The sequence below is a fragment of the Tiliqua scincoides genome, chromosome 2 (assembly GCF_035046505.1).
Source record: "Tiliqua scincoides isolate rTilSci1 chromosome 2, rTilSci1.hap2, whole genome shotgun sequence".
NCBI lineage: Eukaryota > Metazoa > Chordata > Lepidosauria > Squamata > Scincidae > Tiliqua > Tiliqua scincoides.
The window spans coordinates 122,849,334-122,874,911 of record NC_089822.1 but is presented as its reverse complement, the minus strand read 5'-3'; the positions used below and the strand labels follow the sequence as shown (position 1 = coordinate 122,874,911).

Genomic DNA, 25,578 nt, shown 5'->3' with positions numbered 1-25,578 from the left:
CCTAGCCAAATACTTGGTGCAATGCTCAAGCATTAAAACAAGGCCCTCTTAGAACAGGAAAAGGTGTAGAAAGTCATCAAGACTGTGAGGTTGGAGAATACTGGTCATGATGACGTAGGTTAAGGTTATGTACAGGAAACAGCTGACTAGGCATGCCTGGCTCTCATGCACAATGAAAATACTGTGTGTGCCCCTCTCCATCCATCTGTTGTACCAGGATCACATCAGGTCCATATCTAGTTCTGTGTATCTTTCTTTGCCTGGGCCACTGCTCTCTTTCTAGACAGCAGGCCACCGCCAAAGACGATTGCTTTCAGCTTCAATTAATCGGGGTCTGAGTGAAGCAGCTGAACTTTCCCCTTCCCCGGTTCTATCTCACATAAGCTAATTTGAGCTGAAAGGAAAACTAATTGAAGTCGCAGGGGAGACTTTATCAACCCAGCGTTGACCCAAGAAGACAGACACTCGCATAACTGACTGACAGATGTACGCACGGGCTTCACTGGTGCAGCACTTCAGGACTCGCAGCTGCATCCATCCATCCATTGTGAGAGGGGTGATAAGAGAGCACTGGTGGCTGCCATGTTTCTGCTTCAGACAAAGATCTTTTGGAGCTCTACCTAGATTGAACCTGGGATCTTCTGCATGCTAAGTGCATGTTCTACCACTGCTGTGGGCCCATCCTTGAAGATGGAAAGAATCCCTGTTAATGCACAGGTGATCTGCACTGCATTATGGTTTGAGCCTGTTTACCTTTTTAGATGGGAGGGGGCAACATATTGACTGTCAAGCCGCATGCAGTTCCTTCATCACCCACCTCACAGCCAGAATCCTGTAAGGTAGTGGTTCTCAAACTGTTTGGAAGCCCCACTGAGTGTGACGGCAACACTGATTCAGGAAGCACTGCCTTTCTTCTCAATTGTCTCAGTATATATCTGCTACATAGAAGTCAGGCTGGTTGGGATCACGGTGTGAAGGAAAAAGGCATTGAAGCCAATGCAGCTCAGGCCTGTATACAGCTAAGGTAAATGTTCTCAGAGGGAGGGCATTTTGGGGAGAGCTGGAAAAACATTTGACTACTTTTGCTTTCAAATATTTGATTCAACTGTGGCTCTGGCTTTCTTCCTTTTGCAATATGGCTGCTATAACCTTGAGGAGTGGAATGTGCTTGCAGTGGTCTGACTCCTTAGAAATGATCTTGCCCTTTTCCCCCTTTCCCTTATCTACCTTGCAGCCTAATCCTATACCTGTTTACCCAGGAAACATCTGCAGAGTTCAGTAGGGTTACTTCTTACTAAGTGTGCTTCAGGTTTCAGTTTAAGATGCTTAATCAGACTTACTCCTTCGCCAGCCTCTCCTTCCCCACAGAGTCCTCCGGTGGTATATGGACCCCTTGCTCCTCTGAAGTCAAGCCTGGCTTTGCATTCCCAGGTCTCTCAGTGCAGCAAGCGCCCACGACGCCTCCTTCTACACAAAACAAAGACCAAAAAGTCCATGAGGAGATAGGGAGAGAAGGACAGGGGGATGGTCCATCTATTCTCCAACAAGAACAGTGAAGCAGCGACAACAGCAGAAGATACCCAAGTATTCAATATTCATAAATCCAAGGAAGGCTGTCAAGAACTCTAGGGAAAGCTCCCTAAACTGGGTCACTGGGGGAGAGTATGCCACTTGAGAGTCACTTTTAATAAGCAAACAGTACTTCCAGCTCTGAATATGCACCAAGAAGCTTGGAATTGGTTGTAATTGCTCAAGAAGGCTTTGGAGGCTATAACAGGAAGGGCACAAGCAATGTGTACCCAAGAGTACTGTGAAAATGATCATCATCCATAAGCACCCTCCCCATTCAGAACTTAAGCATGCGAGTGCTCTCCCATTTATGTCCTAGGCAGAGGCAGCTTCAAATATGCCTCCTTTGTATATGTTCAGCTTCCATTCAAGTAAGAGGGAAGCCTTTGAGGAATGGCACTGTGTGTGCTGGAATCTCCACACCTGTGTCCACAAGAGTAAATACAAAAAAGTGGACCAAAAAGATAAGGGAGAGTATCTTGTTAATTAAGCTGTGCATCTGTGAGATGGGTTAGTTAGCACTCTTACTAAGTTTTTAGGTTTTGAAACATGATATGGGAGTTAGTGGTTTAATGAATTGCAGGTGGTTATGGAGAGGGTGAAAAAGGAAATGGTACATTTAATACTCAAAGTTGAACTATATGTTATAATGTGTCCTCGTGCGTTTTTGGATTTTTTTCAGTATAGTGTGTGGGGGGGACGGACAAAATGAGGCAGAACTGCAGTGGGGAGCAGGGAAGTATTTAATACTTTGTCATCCCCCCCATACTATTTTAAAATTAGAAAAAAAATTCCATTGGTTTTCAATGGAAACTCCCCCCAAGGAAAAGGTATGCCTGTGGTGCTCAACTGAGATTAGAACAGAATACTAAAGCCCTCCTACAGTCCCTGTTTCATCCTCTCATTCCCCCTCCCCCATTTTGAAAAAAAATACACAAAAACATACACACACAACGTGTATGCATAACATTTAGCCTGGCTCTTAATGTTAATCATAAACTTTATAGTCCTATACAATATATACAATTTAAAATAATATAATCTGACACACGCATTGGCTTTATATAGTAGCCGAGAAGCTGGCTTGTTGTTTCCTTGCCTCCTCTAGCTACTGACCAAATTTTGGCAAGATCATGGAAGACTGACACCCTAGGTTTGGAAAGGGTGAGTCACTCATGTCTCAAACTCAATGTTCCCTCTTTCAAATTAAGGTTGATTTGGTTGAGGCACAGTGACATAGCCTGTTTATTGTTGGAAGGAATCGGGTGGCTGAGTGTAGAAACACAGATGGTAGGAATGTGGAGGATCTGTGAAGAAACATGAAGAGCAGGAGATGAGAAGCAGGGTCTGAGGGTGCTTAGAGAAACCTTACTTAAAGTATAAGGGCAGGAAGATGTGTGTGCTGTTTGTGGAAATGGTGAATGTCGAGGGTCATGAGTCAAAGTAGGAGTGTGAAAGTGTGTGCAAATGCACAGGAGCAGTGTCAGAGGTGAGGCACTGGCCAAGGACTCGTGTACATCAAGTGACCCACCAGGTCAAGCCAATCCCAACTGTACTACTGACAGTGGTGACACTCCATGTACCATTGGGGTGCATCATTCCTTAACCGTTTTGAGAACACGTCTCCCAAGATCTATTCAGATCAAAGTTAAAATGGCAGCCTGGCCATTTGGTTAAACTGATGGGAAAGGGGAGGTGCACCCTGTGATGCAATACACTCCTGTTATGCAGAATACAATTTCTTGATAGCACATCTGGCTGTGACAAAGAGACACATGGAGCTGGGAGCTAAAACAGAATGGTGCTTGGTTGTATTCTGTCTTGCACACCCACCCACCTTAAGCCACTCATGTATACATGGCCTGCCTCCAGCCCAACCCTAACCAGTCAAAGCCAGAAAAAGCCACCCCATCAGTCATGTGCAAATGCCTGCCACATCTTTCTTCTTCTTCACAAGAGTGGCTGGTGGCCAGGTGTTCCCTTGGAATGCAGAGAAGATCAACCTGGCCAATAAGCCATTCATTTGTGTCTGTTGCTTCCTCCATACAGAGGAAGGTAGCAGCTCTCTTCCCAAAATGCGGTGGAAGCAGGCCATACTGGCAGCCTAGTCAGCACTTAGCTTGCCAGCCCTCCATCTATTTTAACTGCCACGCTGAAATGTTTTTGTTGTTAGGATGCCTGCTTGAACAACAACAAACTTGCTGAGGGTCACAGCCATGTAGAAAAGAAGAAAAGGTGCATTATTTGAACTCAGCCCTGCAAAACCCCCTTTGGCGGAGTTCGGTCATTGCGTTTTTGGCCCACTACTGACCTACTTGGAATCCTTTGTTCTCTTAATCACATAGAGCAAGAGCACCCACCTTCCTCCTCCTCCTGTGAAACATCAAAGGGGGTTTCTGTAGCTACTCTGAGCCAATCTTCTGAGTGCTCCACTTTGCAGGACATGCTCGCCCCATGAATATTTGACAAGGGGCTTGGGCAGCGCTTGTTAAAAGGCCGTCCCAGATGAATTATTCATCAAGAGAAGAAGGGATCAAAATGCTTCCCTCTGAGGCAAGTCCTGCACAGATACACACAGGCCAGTTGGGCTGTTCTTAGCAGCAGCAAGCAGGCGGTAGGCTTGAAATTCCTTGATGAACCTTCCTCAGCGGCTGACTTTACTCAAGAACAGCTTTGCTGTCATTGTCACCTATGGCCACTGGAGGCCACTGTTTGCTCTCCTTATGAGCCCAAGAGCCCAGCATGGGAAGAAGGGTGCATGGTACACACAGATCCAACATCACAGCAATCCCCCCCCCCCCGCCACAATGACATCTGAAGGACTGTGCTATACATTGTGATGATCATGCAAGGCAAAAAAAGTCCCTAGTGTAGAACACATATGTGGGGTCGTCGTCACCTACCATGAGCAATACAAATATTCAACTTAATTTGGGGCGATTATTCTGCAAACTAGAGCCTGGCTAGCAAAGATTTCCCTCCCCCACAGTGATGGGTGCAAACTCACGTTCCTCCAGGCTGGAGTGCTCGTCCTTCTGGGACTCCAGCTGGGCATGGGCTTGTGCCAAAGGGCAACTTCCAGGACTGTGGCCTGGTTCTGAGTTGGCATGAGGACAGCAGCTTGGACTATGTGGCTCCTGACTCCCAGTGCTCACATCCTCCTCGTCTCCCTGTTGCTTGCAGAGATGGTGTTCGACCATCAGCTGGAGCTCTGAAAGAAAGAAAAAAGGAGCATGAAAAGCCCTGGGGCTGATGAGAGGGGCAGCTCCTTGGGCACAACTCCCATGTTTTCAAAAGTGAAAGTTCAGTAGTAAATTTATAGTTGCTCTCCTTCACTGAGAAACATTCAACTTCCTATAGGCAATAGCTGCAGGTGACTTGGAAACAAGGAATAAACCGGATGGGACTTTAACTGCACCCTTGCTTTGCTTCTGTTCCTATGTATAGTGTGTGTGTGTTGGGTGGGGGAGGGATCCCGTTTGCCAATGATGCAACTAACAGGCCAATCCTATCCTGTGATGGAACAGGCAAGCCGGCTGGCCTGTGCTGTATGGGGTGCAGGGTTTGAGACTGATCCTGCGGAACTTGGAAGAAGGGGATTTATTTCCCTCTACCCCATATCTTGCGGCAGCCCCTCAATGGGGCTACTCAGATCTGTGCCAGCAAAATCACTGGCACAAATCTGAGCAGCCCTCTATAGCATGGCACTAGCCTGCTCACATGGGGGGGGGGGTTAGGATCCAGCCTAAGTGCCAGAGGCCAGTCCCAACAGGTTCGCATTCCCACTTAGGCATGAAGTGTTTTGGGTGACTTTGGACCAGTTACTATCTCTCAGCCTCACCTACCTCACAGGGTTGTTGTGAGGACAAAAGGGAGGGGGGCATGATATACATCACCCAGAGCTCCTTAGAGAAAGCGTGATATAAAAATGTGAAAAATAAAATACATAAATAATGTGGAGCAACAGAAAAGTTAAAGCAGTTTAATGCTGGTTCATGAGGAAAGACTGGACTGTCTGGACATGTTCAATATGATGGAAGAAGTCAGATGGTGGGAGAGAGCAGGTTGGGGGAAAAGAGAACAGGTTGCAAACTGTAATTATGACATCTTGGACCAATCCACACATTCAGAATAATCACATGGTAAATGACCATGTTAGACAGCAGATGGGGGACTGTATCTCTGTGCAAATGAAAAATCCTCATTGTACTGTATATAGATATCAGAACAAAGACTAGATTTGAGCCTGCTGAGCTACTTTTCTGCATGCAAGGATTTTTCATTCAAATACACAATCCCCACCTACAGCCTAAACTGGTGCAGTCCTAAAGATGCATTACTTTTATTTTCAAGTGAGTCAATCAGCCGAAAGAGTTGGACATTCTGGAACTCTGCCATGATTGGATGTTGACAAAAATAGGCTGGGAGAAACATCTGTCAGGGGCTTCTGCCGTACAGCTGGGCCTGCTTAAGTCCAGTTGGGGAATGGAATGGATTAGATGACCTTTGAAGGTACCTCCCAGCCCAATCGTTCTACGGTACTCATTTAAAGATAAATCCTAAGCCTTTTTAATAAGCATGTCATTAATCACAGGATGGCATTTCTGGTGTACTGCCAAGTAAGACACATGGCAATGTGTGTACCTTTAAAGCAATCCATCCATCTGTAGATCTTCAGTGCCATTAACAGGAAGGGGCCTTAAGTTCTGGCCCATAAACTCCACTTGTCCCTTTTTGACGAGACGGCCTTATTAGAAGTAAAGAGGTTCTTAAACGTAAAATCTTTGAGCACATTGGTTGTTTTGTGGGGTGCTTTCAAAGTCTTTATTTAGGATTTTGGAGAACCTCCATGGTGTAAAGACCACAGGAAAACTTGACTTAAGATTTCCACTAGGCCATGAAGCTTGGTGGGTGACCTTGGGCATCCCTCAGTCTAAAACTACATCACCAAGTGGCTGGGACAATAAAATGGGGTGCCTCTCATGTATGTCACTCCATGCTGCTTGGTGAAAGAGGGAGGGATACAAAGAAAGTAAATACATCTTCAGGCTAATCCCTTCCAGTGTCAACACATCTGTACACAGTGGGACTGCCACAAGACCCAATGCAGTTATCCTTCCTCCTTGCTCTCTCTGGCTTGTGCCCACACATTGTACCATGACGATTATTACAGAGAAAAAGTACTATGATTGTTACACAGTTGTTTGCAGATACAGCACAGGTGTTTTATACATCAGTGCCTCATGAAGCTAAGCAGGGCCAGGCCTGGTTAATACTTGGATGGGAGACCACCTGGGAATACCGGGTGCTGTAGGCTTATACCATAGTCTTTCGAGACTGAAGATTGCCAACCATCTCTAATCACTGACTGATCCTTTCCAGCACGTTTACTGGCCATCACCCAGAATAAGAGCTGGCACCCATCCATTTCCCCATCCTCTCCAACTAATGGCATCATCCAGGAATTTTCATGATCTTCAAGTAAATTGTGTGCTGGCCCCTCAGTTGGAGGGGAGACTGCGTGGGGAAAACAGCTATTAACCTCTCTTACCTGGTAATGGCCAGTATACACCCAAGAGGGATTGTGGCCTCCAGGCCCAATCCTATCCAATTTTCCAGTGCCGGTGCAGCCATGCCGATGGGGCGTGCACTGCATCCTGTGGTGGGGAGGCAGTCACAGAGGCCTCCTTAAGGTATGGGAACATTTGTTCCTTTACCTTGGGGCTGCAGTGCAGCTGCACAGGTGCTGTGAAGTTGGATAGGATTGGTCAGTCAAAAACCACAGATGTAAAGTGCCTACACTACACCAATCCAGTCACTTTTCAGAGCTTCTTGGATGAAACTGTGACAGTTCTGCCAAGCTGCTGAGAATTCTTTGGTTGAGGTCCTAGTGTGAATCAACCGATTAAGCATTGCAGTCCTAGCAGATAAATGTGAAAGGAAAATGCGCTGGCTGCCATTTCAGAGGAAATGGAGTTGAATCTCGTTTTTTTAAAGAGGCAGGGGAGATTGCAAACAGGACAAAGTCACTTGCAGGGGATACAAGCAAGAGTCACATTGCTTTATTCATTTATTACATTTCTAGCCCAACTTTGAACATGAAATTCAAGGTGACGTCCTTGGGAATACCAAGTGGCATGGATAACCCATCTATGAAGCAGATGATACAGCTCGTGCTAAGGGGGGGGGGAGTGACAAGCAAATTTGAGGTGCACTCCAAGTCTGCCTCAGATGGAGCCCAGCAGTTCATTTCCCGAAGTAGACTGGAAGGCAGTGATTTGCTTCTCTACCCACTTCCCTTGCTCCTTCCTCACACAGTTGCAATAGACAAAACAGAAGCTTCCTGATTTGTCTAAAGAGACTGAAAAAAGGAAGAAAGTGAAAGTGGGCAGGTTGGGCAATTTATTTATTTATTTATACAGGTATTTATATACTGCCTTTCTTTGGTCATCAGATTTCTCCTCAGACTTTAATCCAAGGCGGTTTACATAGGCAGGCTGGGATTTAGAACACTGTTCTAATCACCGTTGCCACTGTTCACACATGAAAAAAAAAGATCACACAGAAGGTGCTTCCTTGTCCACTCATCTCATTTCTTCCTTGCTTAGTACCTTTAACTAAAAAAGGAAGTGCAGGACATGTTGGGAGCTCAGTGCATCCTGCACTTCCTGTTTAGCTGAAAAGGATTGCGCACGAAGGAGTGAGGAGTTAGGAATTGTCATCTTCTATGTGATCTTCTTTTATTTTTGTGGGGAGGATGTGTGTGATAACAAGTCAGGGATGGATGGTGAATCATACTGGGCCATCCCCACAAGTGGTCACCCGTCCAGACATTGGCCTCACCTAGTTGCCCTCAGAACAATGCCCTGGAATCTAGTTCTGTAACAAGTCCAGGCTAAAGTTATGAGCAGCCACTGAGAAGACCTCTTTCCATATTCTTTCTTTTCAAGTAAGATGACTGGATAGCATTGCTCAAGAGATTATTGCAGCCTCACTGTCAAGTACAATCCATCTTGCGCTGGAACAGGCGAGCCAGGAGGTTTGCACTATATCCAACGCAAGATAGGGCGCCAAAGTGACTCAGCCAGAGATAAGGGAAAACTCTTCCCCTTACCACTGGGTAAGCCACTGCAGCCCCTGTGGCTCTCCTCGGACTTGCACCACCTCAGGAGGTGGCACAAGTCAGAGGAGAGCGCAGCGGTTTGAAGCCACTCTGCGCTGCTTGGGAATGGGGGAGGGTGGGTGGGATCCAGTTATGTCAGATCCCAGCCCCGCCTCCTGCTCCCTGCCTGCCTGCCCCTGGGACCGCCCTCCACCCGCCCAACCACCCCTCACTCCCACTCCTCCCCACCCGCTCCAGAGCCTTGCATCAGCCCAGCTTGGCCAACACAAGGCTTGCCCTGCAAGCCACCACGGAGGCCGGATGCAACCTCTGTGAGCCAGTGCACTTCTCTGCGCTGCTGCGGCTTGCTCCCGAGGAGGCGTAATCTTGCAACCCTACTAGGCTTGGGACTTGCGCCAGCTAACTCATGGTTAGGATTGAGCCCCTACTGTACACAGGTCTAGCTCAGATTAAACACCAGTCTTTAAACCCATTTCTGTCTGGCCCATAGGTGTACACATTTGGTCCCTGTTGCGTATATGCAACGTTGGGCAAAAATGGCTTAATGACATCACCATCCCCTATACTGGAGCAGGATCGGAGTCTTGCCTTAATGTCATATGGCACTTTTGGCGATGATTCAAGTGCCTTTGAGGCCAACTGCAACTGTGGGGAAAGCTCTTGTCCTTCTTCCCTCTCTGGGTTTGTCCCCACTCTTCTTTAGAGCATGGGAAAGAACGGGATTTCCCTGACATCTTACGGAGTCTTTTGAAGGCTCAGAAAGCAGCGAGATAGCCTTCTAAACAACTCTGAAGTCGGCACAAGGTCAATGGGGGCCTTCACTCTATTACAGGCTCCAGAGAGAAGGTTGGTAGCTATTGACAGATTTTTTTAAAATGCATTTGCTAGTGGGGAACTGGCGAGTTGATCACCTTCTCCTATACATCATCAATGTGTGCCTTTTCTGGACATGCTATTACCTTTCATGGTAGGGGTGGTGCGGGAGACCTTCTTCCTCTGCCGTGGAGACATTGTCAGACCTGGCTGCAAAGAGGGGGAAAAAAGATGAAGATCCTAAGAAGGTTCCATACAAAGCACTGAAGGAGGAAATGCTCCGCCAGGCTGAATCAGGATCTTGGCAGGCCAGGAATAAAACAAGATGTTTGCAGTGAGAAATGGGGCCATGGCACATACCTTGAGCAGAGGGTTGGGGAGCCGGTCTTCGTCAATTTCTGAGCGGAGGAGATTCACATGCGGAGAGACAAAGAAAAGCAGCAACAGGTTAACCAAAGGGAACCATCACAGGTCTCATTCTGATGCGATCAATGGTTTGGGCAGCTCAAGGAAAGCTACTTTATCCTAACCATCAATAGAAGTTACAAGAGATTTATGAAAAATGTTCATTCTTCACCATTACCCGAACCAGGTAATGGTAATCAATTCTGTTAGCTTAGCACAGAAAGCTGCCTTCTACCAAGTCAGCACATGGGTTCATCGAGCTCTGTGTGCTCTGTCTACACTGGCTGGCAGTTGCTCTCCAGGCTTCCAGGCAGGAGTCTTTCCTACCTGTACCTGGAGATGCCAGGGAACTTGGGATCTCCTGCATACGAAGCAAGTGCCCATCACCAAGTTTCAGCCCCCTCTGAATTTTGTTAGCACTGAGTCTGCACTATTTCACACCTGCATGAACAGGCACCTCTCATTTTATGTGGGTTTAATTTACACTTTTTTCAAACAATGCACTTTCAAAATTAGGGCTAAAACCTAATTTATGTGTGCTAATGTTCAAAATAACGTGATAAATTCCTGGTGTTGCTGAATGTGCAGCAGCTTTCCATGTGTTCCTTTTGATTTTTAATTTGTGTGTTTTTGAAATATGCACTGATTTTTACAAACATAACCCCTATGTGAACTTTTCATTGAAAATTGGTATATAAATACTGCCAATAATAATAATAATAATAAAGTAAAACAAGTGGTGCCTGCACACAACTATGGAAAACCCAGAAATCTTTTCCTGAGGAGTGTGGCATGTAGGGCTGCTCAATGTCTTGCTTGGAGCTTCTTTGTAACATGTTCAACTGTCTCCCAGGAAAGTATTTCTGTAGAGAATTGTAGCATGTAACTCACACATTCTCCACAGAGGCAGCTTCAGATATTCCCTGAGGCCATTTTTGTGATCCTGCAGCTTAATAATGTGGCACTGGGGTCATGGAATATCACCACCAGGTAGCTCTGGTGTTATACAAGAAGAGATTAGATCACATGCTCTAGAGCAAGGGTGCCCAAAACCCGGCGCTGGGGCCACTTGTGGCCCTTAAGGCCTTTCTATGCGGCCCTCAGGGAGCCCCTAGCCTCCAGTGAGCCTCTGGCCCTCTGTAGATTTGTTGGAGCCCACACTGGCCCGATGCAACTGCTCTCAGCATGACGGGAAATGTTTGGCCTCTGCCGTGAACTGTGGGATGAGGGCTCCCTCCACTGCTTGTTGTTTCACGTCTGTGATGCAGTAGCAGCAGCAAAGGAAAGGCCAGCCTTGCTTTGTGCAAGGCCTTTTATAGGCCTTGAGCTATTGCAAGACTGTCATTCATTCATATAAGTTCATCTTTAATATATTCATTTATGTAAATTTATTCAAATTTGAAATGTAAATGAATTCTGCACCCGACAGAGTGTCAGAGAGATGATGTGGCCCTCCTGCCAAAAACTTTGGGCACCCTTGCTCTAGAGACCTCCCAGGCCTGTCAGGGAGCATCATGTGGAATCCTTTTGTTCTTTGGTTACAGTGGAGTGGCTCCTTGACTTTCTAACAGATGTAATTACTCCTTTTTAATAGATTAAGGGTGCAATCCTAAAGCGCTGGAACAGGCAGGCCAGGAGCCTGCTTCCTGCCTGCCCGCCCACGGAACACCCACTGCCCACCCTCACCCCGGGCCAGAAGGCCTCCTCCCTGCCCTCCCCACACACACCCCAGATCCCCACACCAGTCAAGCTCGGCTGGCACGGACCTACTGCATCCCATCGGCATGGAGGCTGGATGTGGCCTCTGTAGGCTGGCATGCTGACCCAGCCGACTTGCACAGGGGTGCAAATGCGCATTACAGCACATTTACGAACCTCCTGGGCCGGCACAAGAGACTTGTGCCAGCCCAGGGTGCAGTTAAGATTGCACCCTTTACAATTTTTTACTGTTGTATTTTGCTGTGCTTCGGTTTCAGAAATGGGGTTGCCAACCAACCAAACAAATACAGGCTAGCCTGCTCCTGTACCTTTAACAGCTGCTTGACTTGCAGAAACCAGCCACTCCTTTCATGGAGACAAGCATTATAGGCTCTTAATTTCTACAAACCAAGCTGCCTTTAAAGACGCTTGAGCAGGGGTCAATTCAAAGTAACCCTTTCCAGGAGTCCTCTTGGGCAAAGAGTACCGGTTATAAAACATAACTGTGAACCCGTGGATAAGCCAACCCACAGAGCTGACAACGCATTGCTTTTGCTTCCAACAAAGATCAACAGAAACCAAAAGGCTTCTTCTCCCTCTTTATGACCAAGCAATTTTACAGCTACATATATTCTAAGGCCATGCCAAAAGAGGTGCTCGGCCACTGAGCATGAAAGCAGTTTCATTTGCCAAATGTTTTGGTGACGCCAAAACATACCCAACTCTGACTGTCTACGAATCAATCCACTTTCATCACATCTGTGACATGACCCCAGATTGGTTGGGACTGCCCCATTTAACCTTTCCCAGGGAGAAGATGACCTAATTTATAGAATGGAGCCAAAGTGGCAGGGAAACCATAGCAACGGACAAGCTTAAAAATGGTGAATATTCTCATCATTAAGAGGGTCACAGGAAATATCCCCCCCCAGCACTACTTTCTCTCAAACACTAAACAGACAAACATTGGGTACAGACCTCTGTATTTCACATTCTGCAAAGGGTACCTAATTTGGAGCATCTCTGTCACCCAGGAAACATAACAGGGTGTTGCTATGGGAACTAGAATCCTCCTGGACTACCAGGCTCCCTCCTTGATTTCAGCAGGCCAGACACCATTCAAAAAATACCCTAAAAGCCCTCTTTTTTCCCCCAGCTCCAACTGCTGGTTTTCTCCATCAGTAGCTCACCAAACTACTAAACTTCACATAGATTGCAAACTGAAGAGGGAGAGTACACAAGGAGGGGTTTAACCCAAACTGGGAGTTGGCATGACCCATTTAACAACCATTTGAATTGCGCATTTTTGGTTCAGCAAAAACAGCTCCCCTGTCAGCTTTCAGCAGAGAGAGTCAATGGCAAATATACCTTTGGTGAGAGACGCGGGCTGACTTGTTATGAATCAATGAATTTTAACACAGTCTTTGCAACCCTGAACATCTGGCAAACAGGGCTCCTTAGGACACGCTGAGAGTGCGCTGTTACACTAACCTGCAAGGGAAGCAGCAGAATCATCTCATCCCTTCCAGGGGAAGAGAGACTAAATTCTGATACATACAATGGCACCCGGAGATTGTACATACAGTGTACAACGGAGAGATGAGAGCGGTTCCTGCTTTAAGAGGTAGCAGTTGGGTCAACTCTGGCTATCTGGACAGTCCCTGTCTTACTCCCGCCCTATCCTATGAAGGTCAGTCATGAAGGTGAAGACAAATTATCAATATTTAAAGAGAAGAGACAGCCGCTACTTTACCCTGCAGTGCGAACCTGGCTTCTGTACAACTTTGCGACCAACGCAATAGATTTGTGCCACAGCAAATCCAACCGTGAACCAAATTTTCAGTTTGGGCTCTCCCTCAACACTTCAGATGGGCTGTCTGCCTTTTGAATTTTTCTTTTTAAGATTATGTTAATCCCTTTATCCGTTAATCCTTCAGTTTATTACAACAAACATTAAAAAGCAGGGAAACCATTTTGTTAATGGTGGTAAAACTGCTCTAGAAATTGTGGGCAGAGATGGAAGCCATTTTGGTGATATCACAAGTGCTAGTTTACCTAGCACTGCAGACTATATTTTGTGCATACTTTCAGAACTGGGATAGCTCCCCCCCCCAGCTCAGCCCTAAAGAAGAAAACTTGCGTTTGGACTGAACAGGGCAAGGGCACATCCAACGCAACCTCACTACACTAAAAACGTTATATCTGCCTTTGCCGTCATCCTCTGAGCATCAGTGATCTGCGTTGAGCTTTTGTGTTGTTAATTGCTGCTTAGAAAGCAAGACCCTCCACCTATCTGCATGTTCCATCTGAGATCTAACTTCATATTATGCTAATATAGGAGGCTCAGAGCAGCATTCAATATTCATACATGCTGGGATGGTAGCTGCGTATGGTGGTGTACTCTTAATTTTCTCCCCATTTAACAAACACATTTTCTTCTTCTCTACTGTGGTGGCTGGTGGAAGGGATGGTTTGGAATGCACAAAGAGAAATATAGAATCCTTGGCTCTTAAATTATCTCTGCTCCATTTGAAGATCAAATGCGGTGCCTGCCAACAGAAGGAGAGGGGGAGGCTGGTTTGTGTCAGGCTATGATGTTAAAAAAAATTGCTGCAACCACAATCAGAGCACGATACCGGTGCATATGTGGTGCGCACGTGTGACTTTTGTCACGCAGCCAGATTTGTGCCACAGAGACTTTTGCTTATGAGGCGTTAGATAGGATATAGATGAGATCTGCTCTATAATACGTATATTTGAAACTCAGTCAAGGCAGAATTTTGTTCTCCAAATTGATACATCTGGAAAAAAATTATATCAGCCTAGCACATGACAATTGGCAGCCACAAATGTTTGACAGCCTTGAAACCAACAAAGCAATTAAAACAAAAACAATGTAACTAGCTAAATTCTGCAGCAAGTATGCATATCTACCATGGGTCTCTGTCTTTTTCCTCTGTCTTACCTTTGAAACCAGTGAACTAACTTTTAACTTAGCCAGTAGCATAGCTAAGGGAGAGCGGGGGGAACTGCCCCGGGTGCCATGACTGGGGGGGCATCAGGGGAGTGCCTTTCTGAGGCCGTGCACCACCTCCCTGAGCTTCAAAAGTCTTTACAAAGTCTGCCAGAGGCCTTGGAAATGCACTTCAAATTTTCACTAAAACCAGAGCAGTAAGACGTAAGCAGTAAGATGTTAATACCAGTCTTAAAATAGATAATATATCTATAGAAAAACCAGAATCAAATTCAACCGTTTTCCTATCATCCAATTTATGAGACTGGTGATATTCCAAAGTGCAATTTTAATGCCAAGATTGTCGTGGATGAAAATATACCAACCAGTCAAGCTTCCTCAACTGGTAAGGTTCCCATTTAACACTTGTCCACATCCATTTACGATAACATCTCGTATGTTATCCTTATCACCTATCTCCACCAGGTACACAATCCTCTCTCCTTTTAGGATTACAGATGCCTTCTTTGGCAAGAGCTATGGTGCTAACAGAGCTGGAGGAGGAGGTTGCAACTTACTATAGTGAATGTACCCAAAATTTCTGAGCAGCCTATATAGAATTAAAGGCACAAAAGTGGCCTTGAAGTGGAGCACTCAGAGCAACAAAACTGGGAGTGCAAAAAACAGGCCATATAGCTTGACCCGATGTTTGGCGATCACAGCCACCTAAAAGGTATTCAAAGATCCATGTAGGCCACCACAGACGCAAACCACGTAGGCCACAAAATCAAGGAGACATGCCGCCAAAACGATTTTTGCAAAGCAAACCGCTCCAGTTGATTTAAGCAAGGTGAGCCAGCCCAAGCCTCACTGAAGCCCCCATCAGCTATCCAAAAGGAGCTCTGCCCTCTGAGAGGATCCAGGAACACTGGGGAGATCACACATTGCTTTGGAAGTTACTGATGTTATTTTCTTTGCTGACTCCTGTGTCTGTGGATCCCTTTGGAACCAGAATCAGTTTCAAAAAGTGGCCGGGAGGAGCTGAAGTCTCTTGGAAGAGCTAGCCCAAGACCTTCTGACATCTGAGGTGGCATGCCAAAAGCTGACCCTCCGTTTTCTCATGATGCGCCAGCCTGTACTCCTACCACTCTACAATGTCTTGACTCTGCACTCCCCTCCCCTCCACATTCCTCTTCTTTTTCCAGTTCAGGGAACGGGAGGAGGAGCAGGAACAGAGGAGGCAAGAAGATGGACGGAAAACAGTGCCCCCCCCCCCCACCAATCTGTTATCTGATGTGACAGCTTCAGTTGGCCTCATAGATGAGTAGTCCCAGTCTCTTGGGACCCAACTGAGGCAGCCAGTGAAGTTCAGGGGTACGGGTGCTCTAGCCACACTAACCAATACTTGTGTCACTTTCCATCTTTCCAAGAAGGAAATATTTGCTTTGCTGACAAAGTGTATCTTCTGTTGCGGCTGCTTTCTCTTTTCATGCTAAGACTTGGGAGTGCAGAGACTTCCTTGCCAGGGGATTAAAAATAAAGTCTCACACACACACACACACACACACGAAATACCTCTTCATTGTGTTTCTAAAAGAGCATTATGGCTTCAAATGAGACCAAACAATTATGAACAAAATGAGCTGGGTTCACCCGTCAGCTCCAAGAAGCTGCTCAGACTGGAATAAAGCACTGGAAATTTATGCAGCCAAAAGTATTTCACTGCACTCCCACTGCTAATCATTAAAGTAATATATATGATTTATTTTAAAAAGATAATTTCTGTTGATGCAATGCATGGAAATGTTCAACAGTCTCTCTTGGAGCGCGATAGTTGCAAGAAGGCATTTAAAAGCAGGCCTGCCTAGGTTGTGCAGATGATCTTGCACTGGGAGGCAAACAAAATCTGCATGATCAGAATGTCCATTTCTGACCAGTGTCCAAAACACACTTCCGGCAGATACCTGGCTCCCTCAAGCCTTACGATCATTTGAAGATGCCCTGCTTAGAGAGAATGCTTTCTCTTTCATAGTAGGGAAGGACTACAGCTCAGTGACAAAGCATCTGTGTTGCACGCAAAGAGTCCCAGGCTGAATCTCTGACATCTCTGGGTGGGCTGGAAAAGACTGTTATCTTGGATAGCTGATACTCGTCAGTGTGAATGATGCTGCATTAGATAGGCCTGATCTGATATAAGGCTATGTCAGGCCAAGTCGACTGACCTGCGAGGAACTGGGACTAATCCTGGGGAGAGGCAGCCAGCAGGCTGAGTGATCAGCCCTACCTGCGCCAGGCCACTCAGATGCACTGGTCCCTGTGACCATAAAAGTCCCAGACTAGGGAGGAGACGGTGGTTCGACTGAGAGGAGTTTCCCCATAATCAACCCTCAGCGGTGAAAAAGAGCATCAGAGAGCACTGTGGGGATCACTACCATGTCTGCCTGCATTGCCCCACCCCCTCAAGTGCCGGACTGGCCATGGCCCCAGAGAGACAGGTGGACTGCCTGGAAGTCACACAGAATCAGAAAGCCCCCGAGAACCCTTTGATTCTGAAATCACTGGGGACCTTCTGACTCATCTGTCATGGAAGTTCGCCAGGGGAGAATACAACCCCTCCGACCCCACTGCCTTCCCTCTCCTGTACCTGGACTAAGTTGGACTGACCAAGGACTGTTCACATTGGTGCCAAAGCCCCTTCCTCCCTGAACCTGTCAGGCCTAGGAGGCCTTAACTCCTTTGTTTCTGATCTGCCCTACCAAGTGAAGTAACCAGGGGAAGAGACCCCTTGTTCAATAAATACCTTTTCTTGCACTGTTATGACATTGCGGTCTGTACACTGAGTCTCCATCATGTCCACAGGTAACCCCTTTGATACCCCTCTTCCTTCCCTGTGGGAGACATCCATTCCAGTGGCGGATGTGACAGGCTGTTTCATATATTTATATCTGATATACATGAGGTCTACGATTCAACAGATCAATTAGGTTTCTTATCCACTTAGACTTTCAGGATGCAGTCCTAAAGGGATTTACAGGCTAATCCTATCCCTGCCAGCCTGAAGTGTGCAGCACCACAGAGTGCATGCTGCATGCTGTGGGCCGGAAAGAAACCAGACAGCCCAAGTGAGGTAAGTAAAGAATATTTTTACTTACCTTTCTATAGGCCACCTGGTCCTCAATGCCTCTCCTTGGACTTTTGCCAGCTCTTTAGCTGTTGCAAGTCTGAAGAGACCTAAGTGCTGGGTCAGGGCCAGGAAGAGGGAAATAGGATCTGGCTAGCGCATCTGATGCTGAGATCCTTTGGGGTTTCTGCATTTTTGGCTCCCAGACCCCTGGGGCCTCTCCAGAACCTTAGCCTGACCATCAGGTTCCTCCTTCTACCCTGTTAGACTTTATTCCTCGCGCAATTGAGAAATGCCTCTTTTTTATAGCAGTGGATCCTTTTATGCCCAAGAGCTTTGCCGCCTGAGTGGCTGGGATGTGCATGATCCTGTCAGTGTCTGAGGCCTAATTGCCCCCGGCACAGTACAGATGGCATTGGTTCACACATTCAAGGACCCATCATCAAGCGCTGAGCATATCAGGTGCATGTGCAGACCACTCCCCAAAGGCAAAGTGTTATGACCCAACTTGTTTGTAGTGAGGCAGCGAAATGAAAGGATGCCCATCTGAGCTGGCTTCGGCACATGGCACAATCTGGGTTGTCTTTGAGAAACATGGCCAGCCCTTGCCACCAGACGGCGGCTGTACTCGCTGGAGTGTCCAGCACATTTTGCTGAGCTCTCTGTGGGATCTGTGCTTGGGAAACAATCTCTCATTTTTTTGTACAGACAGGCTCATTGTGCAAATGGAAACAAGACTCCTGTGGCCAAGGAACTGGCTGGTTAATTCAATATAGGAAACTTGCTCCTTCTCCCCCCCCCGCCTGGCCCCCGCCATTTCTTGGCCCTCATTATCCTCTTTATGGTTGCCAAAATCACAGTAGTGCAGAGACAAGAGAGCCTGCAGCTGGCAGAATTCCCCTTCTACACAACCCTCCAAAGCCAGATCTGTGCCCGCCTCAGCCCCTTTCTAAGACAGCCATAAACACATTTCTATTTCATGAGGCCCTTGAGCCCTAGGTGGCAAGGATTTGAAGTCTGCCTCCTCTATTTGTAGCTATTGTGTCTGATTGATTTTAAATTGCTGCTATTTCACAGATTGGTTATTATTTTATCATTTCAACTGTGAGCTGCCTTCAAGCCTTTTTTTTTTTTTTTAAATGGAAGGTACAATACAAATCTAAAAAAAACAACCAGACAGAGTAGCTAGAGCTAGAAACCTTGTGCCTTCTTGGCTCCCTGATCACAATCTCCCTTTCCTGCCCACTTACATCCAGCCAACTGTGCACAGCCTCACCTATCCCCAGGCCTAATACCTGCTACCCCTGAGAACAGGATCCTAATTTGCCGCCTGAAGCATATTTCAGATTAAAATGTGAGATTTTAATCTCACCCAAATCGACAGCTTCTGTGGGTTTAGAAGTTAGACTGCAAATATCTTGCCCACCATTATTCCAAGAATGACGGTAGCATGTTTGTGGACATGCCAGTTCAGCCAACTGGTGTCAGAACCTTTGCCATGATGAAGGCAACACAATAAAGTATCCCCATTATTTGGGAATAATGGTTTGTACACCTAAAGTAGCTTTATGTGAAAGTGGTATGCTTGGGTAGACTGCTCAAATAAACCTTTCCCTTGCGGGGGGGGGGGGGTATCAAACAAGACCTTTGGAGAAGATCTTTATCAGGGAGTACGAAGTCTCTTTCGCCCCTTCCCAAAAGGGGATGGGCAAAACTGCCAGAAAAATCTTGGAGCCCAGGTCTACCGGGCTTCCTAATCCAGTCTACTTGCCTGCATGGCTGTGGCAGCTAGAAACAGTAATACAGAACAACACATTCCTAAGTCTCTCTAAAATCTTTTAAATATAAAAAAATCATTGCAGAAAATTAGCATCGTGGTATTTTTAGGCTCACGCTAGAATTGGAAAGTGGCATGTGTGTACCAAAACATACTTCTGCAGCCACTGTAGTCCCACAGCTGTGTATTTGAGCTCCTGTATACTCCTTCATTGTAAGTGGGTCCACAAGCCAAAGAGCTACTATAGCAGGCCAACTTCCTCTCAAATTTGACACTGTGTTAAGGAGTGTCATGTATGCATTCCTCAGTCCAGCACATATGGCTTGTGGCAGCCGCTGCTACCATGCACCTGTGGTAGCAACCCCAGCATCCAATCCAGGCTAGGAGGCTGGAAAATGTAAGATTCCAGGAAATTTGAGGACCCCCCTCCTTTGGCTTCTGGGCCCACTTTTTGACCGCCCCCAGTCCCAGGCACAAATTACCCCTTACACCCTCTCTGGACCTGGTGTCAAAATTAGGTTTCCCAAGTCAAATAAGTATCATAAGGCTTTTCATTGAGCTGCCTGTTGACTACTTTGGGGCATGCCAAGCTCTGAAGATTTTGGAAAACCAGAACACGAGTGTGCTGTGTCATAAGGAGCTTTCCTTGAAACCATGGAGGGACTCATTCATATTTGATCATCTAAGGAAAGTTGCTTTTAAGACGCCTGTTATGCTCAGCAGAATGTCACTGCTCATTTGTCAGCTTGCTGGAGAGAACCAGTATCCCAAATGGGGATAGCAGTGTAATCATCACAGCATGGATTGGATCAAGGAGCATTGAGCCACCCCCAAACACAGGCGACCAGGCCATTGCTTCTGAGGTAGTTCCGAAAAAACAACGGAGACATGATAGAGGCTTTTAAAATCGTTAGTGGCATGGAAAGAGAAAGAAAACGAAAGGTTTACTACAAGAAATTACACAACAGCAATGATTAGCAGCCTGATTAAAAAAAACACAACCCACATAGCCTAGCCTTCAAGTTCTGCTCCATATCCACTCTCATAAATAAGAAATTGAACCTAGAATGGGTGCATACAGGAGCAGACTTAACTCTCAATGGCTCAATTGAAAGGATTTTGCAGGACCAAAGCCCACTGCCTCCCTGAGAAATCCTGGGATAGATTTGGGATTGGGTCTGGAGTTTGTGCACCCCTGTTTTACTCTCCCTTTCATAAGAAGACAGAATCTCACTTCAGGTTTTATTTTGCAGGGTCTTGAAAACCCTCATGTTGAAACCTCAAGTTGAAACAGATGCAAGAACTCCTTGGATTGATGCTCACTTCTCATTGTTCTAAAGAGAAGGGGAGTGTGCATAAGCTTAAGGTTTGCTTGCAGTCTTGCCCCGATTACAATAGTGGTGAAAAAAGCAATATTTTCTTTTGTCTGTCCTAACCCTCCCAAGACTCAATTTTAGTGGATGTCCCCTGGTTCTGGTGTTATGTGAGAGTGTAAAGAGCATCTCCCTATCCACTTTATCCTTCCCATGCATAATTTTGTATGTCTCAATCATGTTCCCCCTCAGGCGCCTCTTTTCTAGGCTGAAGAGGCCCAAACGCCGTATCCTTACCTCATAAGGAAGGTCCCCCAGCCCAGTAATCATCTTAGTCGCTCTCTTTTGCACCTTTTCCATTTCCACTATGTCTTTTTTGAGATGCAGTGACCAGAACTGGACACAATACTCCAGGTGTGGCCTTACCATTGATTTGTACAACGGCATTATAATATTAGCCGTTTTGTTCTCAATACCTTTTCTAATGATCCCAAGCATAGAATTGGCCTTCTTCACTGCCGCCGCACATTGGGTCGACACTTTCATTGACTTGTCCACCACCACCCCAAGATCTCTCTCCTGATCTGTCACAGACAGCTCAGAACCCATTAGCCTATATGTGAAGTTTTTATTTTTTGCCCCAATGTGCATGACTTTACACTTACTTACATTGAAACACATCTGCCATTTTGCCAGTTTGGAGAGATCGTTCTGGAGCTCCTCACAATCACTTCTGGTCTTCACCACTCGGAAAAGTTTGGTGTCGTCTGCAAACTTAGCCACCTCACTGCTCAACCCTGTCTCCAGGTCATTTATGAAGAGGTTGAAGAGCACTGGTCCCAGGTGCTCTCTCCATTTCACCTCTCTCCATTGTGAAAATTGCCCACTGACACCCACTCTCTGTTTCCTGGTCTTCAACCAGGTCTCAATTCAGGAGAGGACCTGCCCTCTAATTCCCTAACTGTGGAGTTTTTTCAGCAGCCTTTGGTGAGGGACTGTGTCAAACGCCTTCTGAAAGTCCAGATATATAATGTCCACAAGTTCTCCCATATCCACATGCATGTTGACCTTTTCAAAGAATTCTAAAAGGTTTGTGAGGCAAGGCTTACCCTTACAGAAGCCATGCTGATTCTCCCTGGGGCATTTGGTGGGCCGCTGTGAGATACAGGAAGCTGGACTAGATGAGTCTATGGCCTAATCCAGTGGGGCTGTTCTTATGACTCGATCAGTTCCGGCAAGATTCCTGGAACTTCCTGTTACCAATACTTTATAATTTTTCCAAATTTGGGTGCTGTACTACAGATCTTTATTTTTGGCACAGGGGTTTTGTCTTTTGACATCAATAAGTCCTGACTTGCTGGCATCCCCTGACCCCAGGGTATCTGCCAGATCAACAATCTGCCCCAACAACTTCCTAAATATGCTGACAGACAAGGAAGCATGGAGATGAACAGGTCAGGTGAGTGGTCAATTATCCAGCATGCAAGGAAAGCTGACAAAGAGCACCTTGGGACTAGGACTGTCAAGTCTTGTGCAGGTCAACTGTAGAGGCAGCTACAGGAGATTGACAGGACTGAAAAATGGGGGGGGGGAGGAAGAAAGGGCTGCATGGATGATGGAAACTTCTTCCAGTGATATACTGTAGGATTAGAGCCAAGGGCTAGAACGACAGCACGTAGCAAGAGAAAGTTCCTTGGAAATGGAGCTAGCATATGACACAGCTCCAGTTTCAATTTTCCCCAGTTCAAAAATACATACAAGGGTGGTGGTGGTAGTAGTAAAATTTTCCCACAAAAAGTAACTTTTGTAAATATTCAGTTTTTCCAATTCTGATGTCTTCGTTTCCCCCATTGACTGCTGATTTAGGGCCTAAGCCTATCCAACTTTCCAGCAACGATGCAGCCCCAAAATTAGGGTACAAATTGTTCCCTTACCTTGAGCAGGCATCTGTGACTGCCTTCCCACTGCAGGATGCAGCATATATCCCGTGGGCATGGTTGCATCAGTGCTGGAAAGTTGGATAGGACTGGGCCCTTAGTCCTCAAATTCATTGATTTTTATCTGGTTGGTCACATGAGTAAACCCAGTCAGCCAACCAGGAATTCATGGCCAATCAGGCGACACAAAAACAATAACTCAATGGGCATTGCCTCTTTGATTAAGCTAGCAGGCAATTTCTCCTAATCAGAGGTCATGGAATAAACAGAGTAAGCCACAACACCATATAGTCAATCAGCTTTGGTTATACAATAACTCCACTAAGAGCATGAAGGCAGTTGAGGGCATCACAGATAAATAAGAGGAATAAGCCACCTTGAGCGTTACTTTGATGATGGAAAGACAAGGTACACATTTCCAAAATAAGTACATCTACAGCCAAATCCTATGCATGTCTACTCTGAAGTAAGTCCCATTAGAGCCAATGGGGCTTACTCCCAGGAAAGTGTGGGTAGGATTGGGCTGTAAGTAATATTTTTACAAGGTATTACCCTGCACATGCCCAATCTCGTCTGATCCCGGAAGCTAAGCAGGGTCAGGCCTGGTTAGTACTTGGATGGGAGACTGCCTGGGAAAACCGGGTGCTGTAGGCTTATACCATAGTCTTTCAAGACTGAAGGTTGCCAACCATTTTGAGAAGCAGTCGAAAGCGATACTGCCAGGTGTGTCTGGGAATTTCTGTGAGAAGTTTCAACTCAGCCCTACAAAATGACACCCGTCAGACTGAGGAAAGAAAGCCCTCTTTATGCCCACCTAGAATGACACAGTGGGGGAAGAGTAAAGCTGGAAGTGATCGTGATCATCATCATCACCACCACCTCCTGCAAATGAAAGTTCCACGGATAGAGTTGCCCCCGAGCCACCAGAATGTTACAAGGTTGCCCAAGCAAAAGGAAGGGGCTCTTCTCTTCTTCCTTCCTCCTTCACCCACTACACTGCAAAGGTCTCTCCAGATGTGGCTTCATCCATTACTGAACAGTCAGCTATTTCTCCAAGTAGGGAGAACCCACAAATGATATATCCTCATGCATCTGTTCTCACCTGGTGATGACTGGTCGCTGCTCAGGACCAAGGTGGCGGGAGTTGGACGGCGTCTTCGGATCTATAAAAACAAGGAAAAGTAATCTGCATGTGGAAATCAGCTGGTCAATCCTCTCTATCCAAACATGAGACACAGCCACTGGAGAGCCACTTCAAAACCACCTTTTCAATTAGAGACTATATGGAGTAGGGTCAGGGACTGATGTTCCCAGCTACTACGTTGATGGTGTTGGGGAAAAAATAAAATCTGTTGATGGCACAGTTTTCAGGTACAGCCACCAACATTACCATGGGTGACCACATACTGTCAATCCCACCTGCAAGTCCTTTCAAGCAAGTAGGAGGACCATCTGGAGGGAAGAGAACATCATTCTGGCAGGCCAGAAAAAGCCAGATAGATTAAAGCTTTGTCCCTTCTGCTGCCACCAAGTGTCAAAAGCATCACAGAGAGCAGGCCCAAGCATCCTGTTTTCTACAACTGCCTCTGAAAAGTCCACATGCAGGACAGAAGGCTTACTTTCCCCAACTTTCAGTAACCAATCAGAACAGCAGATTCTTGATTTCCCCACACCCCACCTAAGTCGCTGGCTCGTTCAAACTAGTTTAGTTCCAGCACATACAGAAGTAACCTGTGGTTGTTACCCTGCACATGCCTGATCTCAGAAACTAAGCAGGGTTAGGCCTGGTTAGTACTTGAATGGAGACCGCCTGGGAATACCGGATGCTGTAGGCTTATACCATAGTCATTCGAGACTGAAGGTTGCCAACCAGACCAAAAGACATGCCTCTCCTGGACTGGAGGTGAACAAAGTTTTTGCCGCTATGACCTTTCCCCTTGCCCTTTTTTATTTTTGCCTTTCTTAATAAACTCTGGTTATCTATACAAGTTACTTATCTGTTTCTTTCTGGGCCAGAGCTATTTCCCCTTGATCCCTGACAAGTTGCTCAGGGTAAATGCTATGAAAAGCAAGTGTGGATGCAGAAGACTTAGAGGTTGCCAGGTTAATTGGTTTCCTGGATCACTCTTCTAGCATTTGGGCTCACCCCTAGACGGGCGGGAGGATCAGCCAAAGCACCGCCTTTTGAGTCTTTTCCTTCCTAGTGACAACATCTATCCCTTTTTTTAGCAACCCAGGAGGTACCCAAAGTGTGCGGGAAGATCAGGCACATGGACTGTGTATTTTTTGTCTCCCCTCTCCACAACGTCCTGGTGGGCTGCAGCGGCCTCACCAAATAACTACAGCTATCTTGAAAATGGAACATGGAAGCGCAAGGCTCTTGCTTGGGGCTGCAAGCTCAGATCAGCTTTTGTCTTTCTTCTGCATTTGACACCACAGAACAGAGCAGGTGTTCCCCACTGTCTACGAGAAATTGCTGGCCACTGTTGTCTGGCACGTGAAAAAGGTAAACGCCAAGTACAGGGCAGCCAACACACCCGTCGCTTATCACCCACTGAATCACTGCGGCTTTCCCATTAAGTGCGCTTCTGCAACTGCCAGGAGGTGCAAATTGCACAATACCCTTTGGGGACAGCCCACGCTGCGCACATGTGCCTGACACAGTTCTGACGACAGAGCCAGACAAGCTCTCTAAAATTCTGTCTCTGCCACCTGATGCTCTTTTACTCTGGCAGCTTCTCTTCGGTCTCAATAGCCACGAGTCAGACTACTCACATGGCATGAAAGTCTCAAAATTTACTAACCATCTTCTGTGCTGTTAATACCTATAAACACCTGATAGGTGGGGGGTTCCCCAGGTAAGATATTC

The 25,578-nt window shown here is 46.4% G+C and overlaps 1 protein-coding gene across 2 annotated transcripts in view; it reads right to left on the bottom strand.

Moving 5' to 3' along the window:
- PPP1R1A (protein phosphatase 1 regulatory inhibitor subunit 1A) overlaps positions 1-25,578 on the bottom strand; it is an 83,352-nt gene that overhangs the window by 375 nt on the left and 57,399 nt on the right. Inside the window, exons 2-6 of one of the 2 annotated variants that reach the window (XM_066617798.1) lie at positions 23,812-23,872; positions 9,866-9,903; positions 9,652-9,715; positions 4,577-4,780; positions 1,341-1,467 (exon numbers count right to left, since the gene is read on the bottom strand). In XM_066617798.1, coding sequence (XP_066473895.1) covers positions 1,341-1,467; positions 4,577-4,780; positions 9,652-9,715; positions 9,866-9,903; positions 23,812-23,872 — 494 coding nt within the window. Of the gene's footprint in view, positions 1-1,336; positions 1,468-4,576; positions 4,781-9,651; positions 9,716-9,865; positions 9,904-23,811; positions 23,873-25,578 lie in introns of those variants that run through there. The other variant, XM_066617799.1, reaches the window with a different exon arrangement.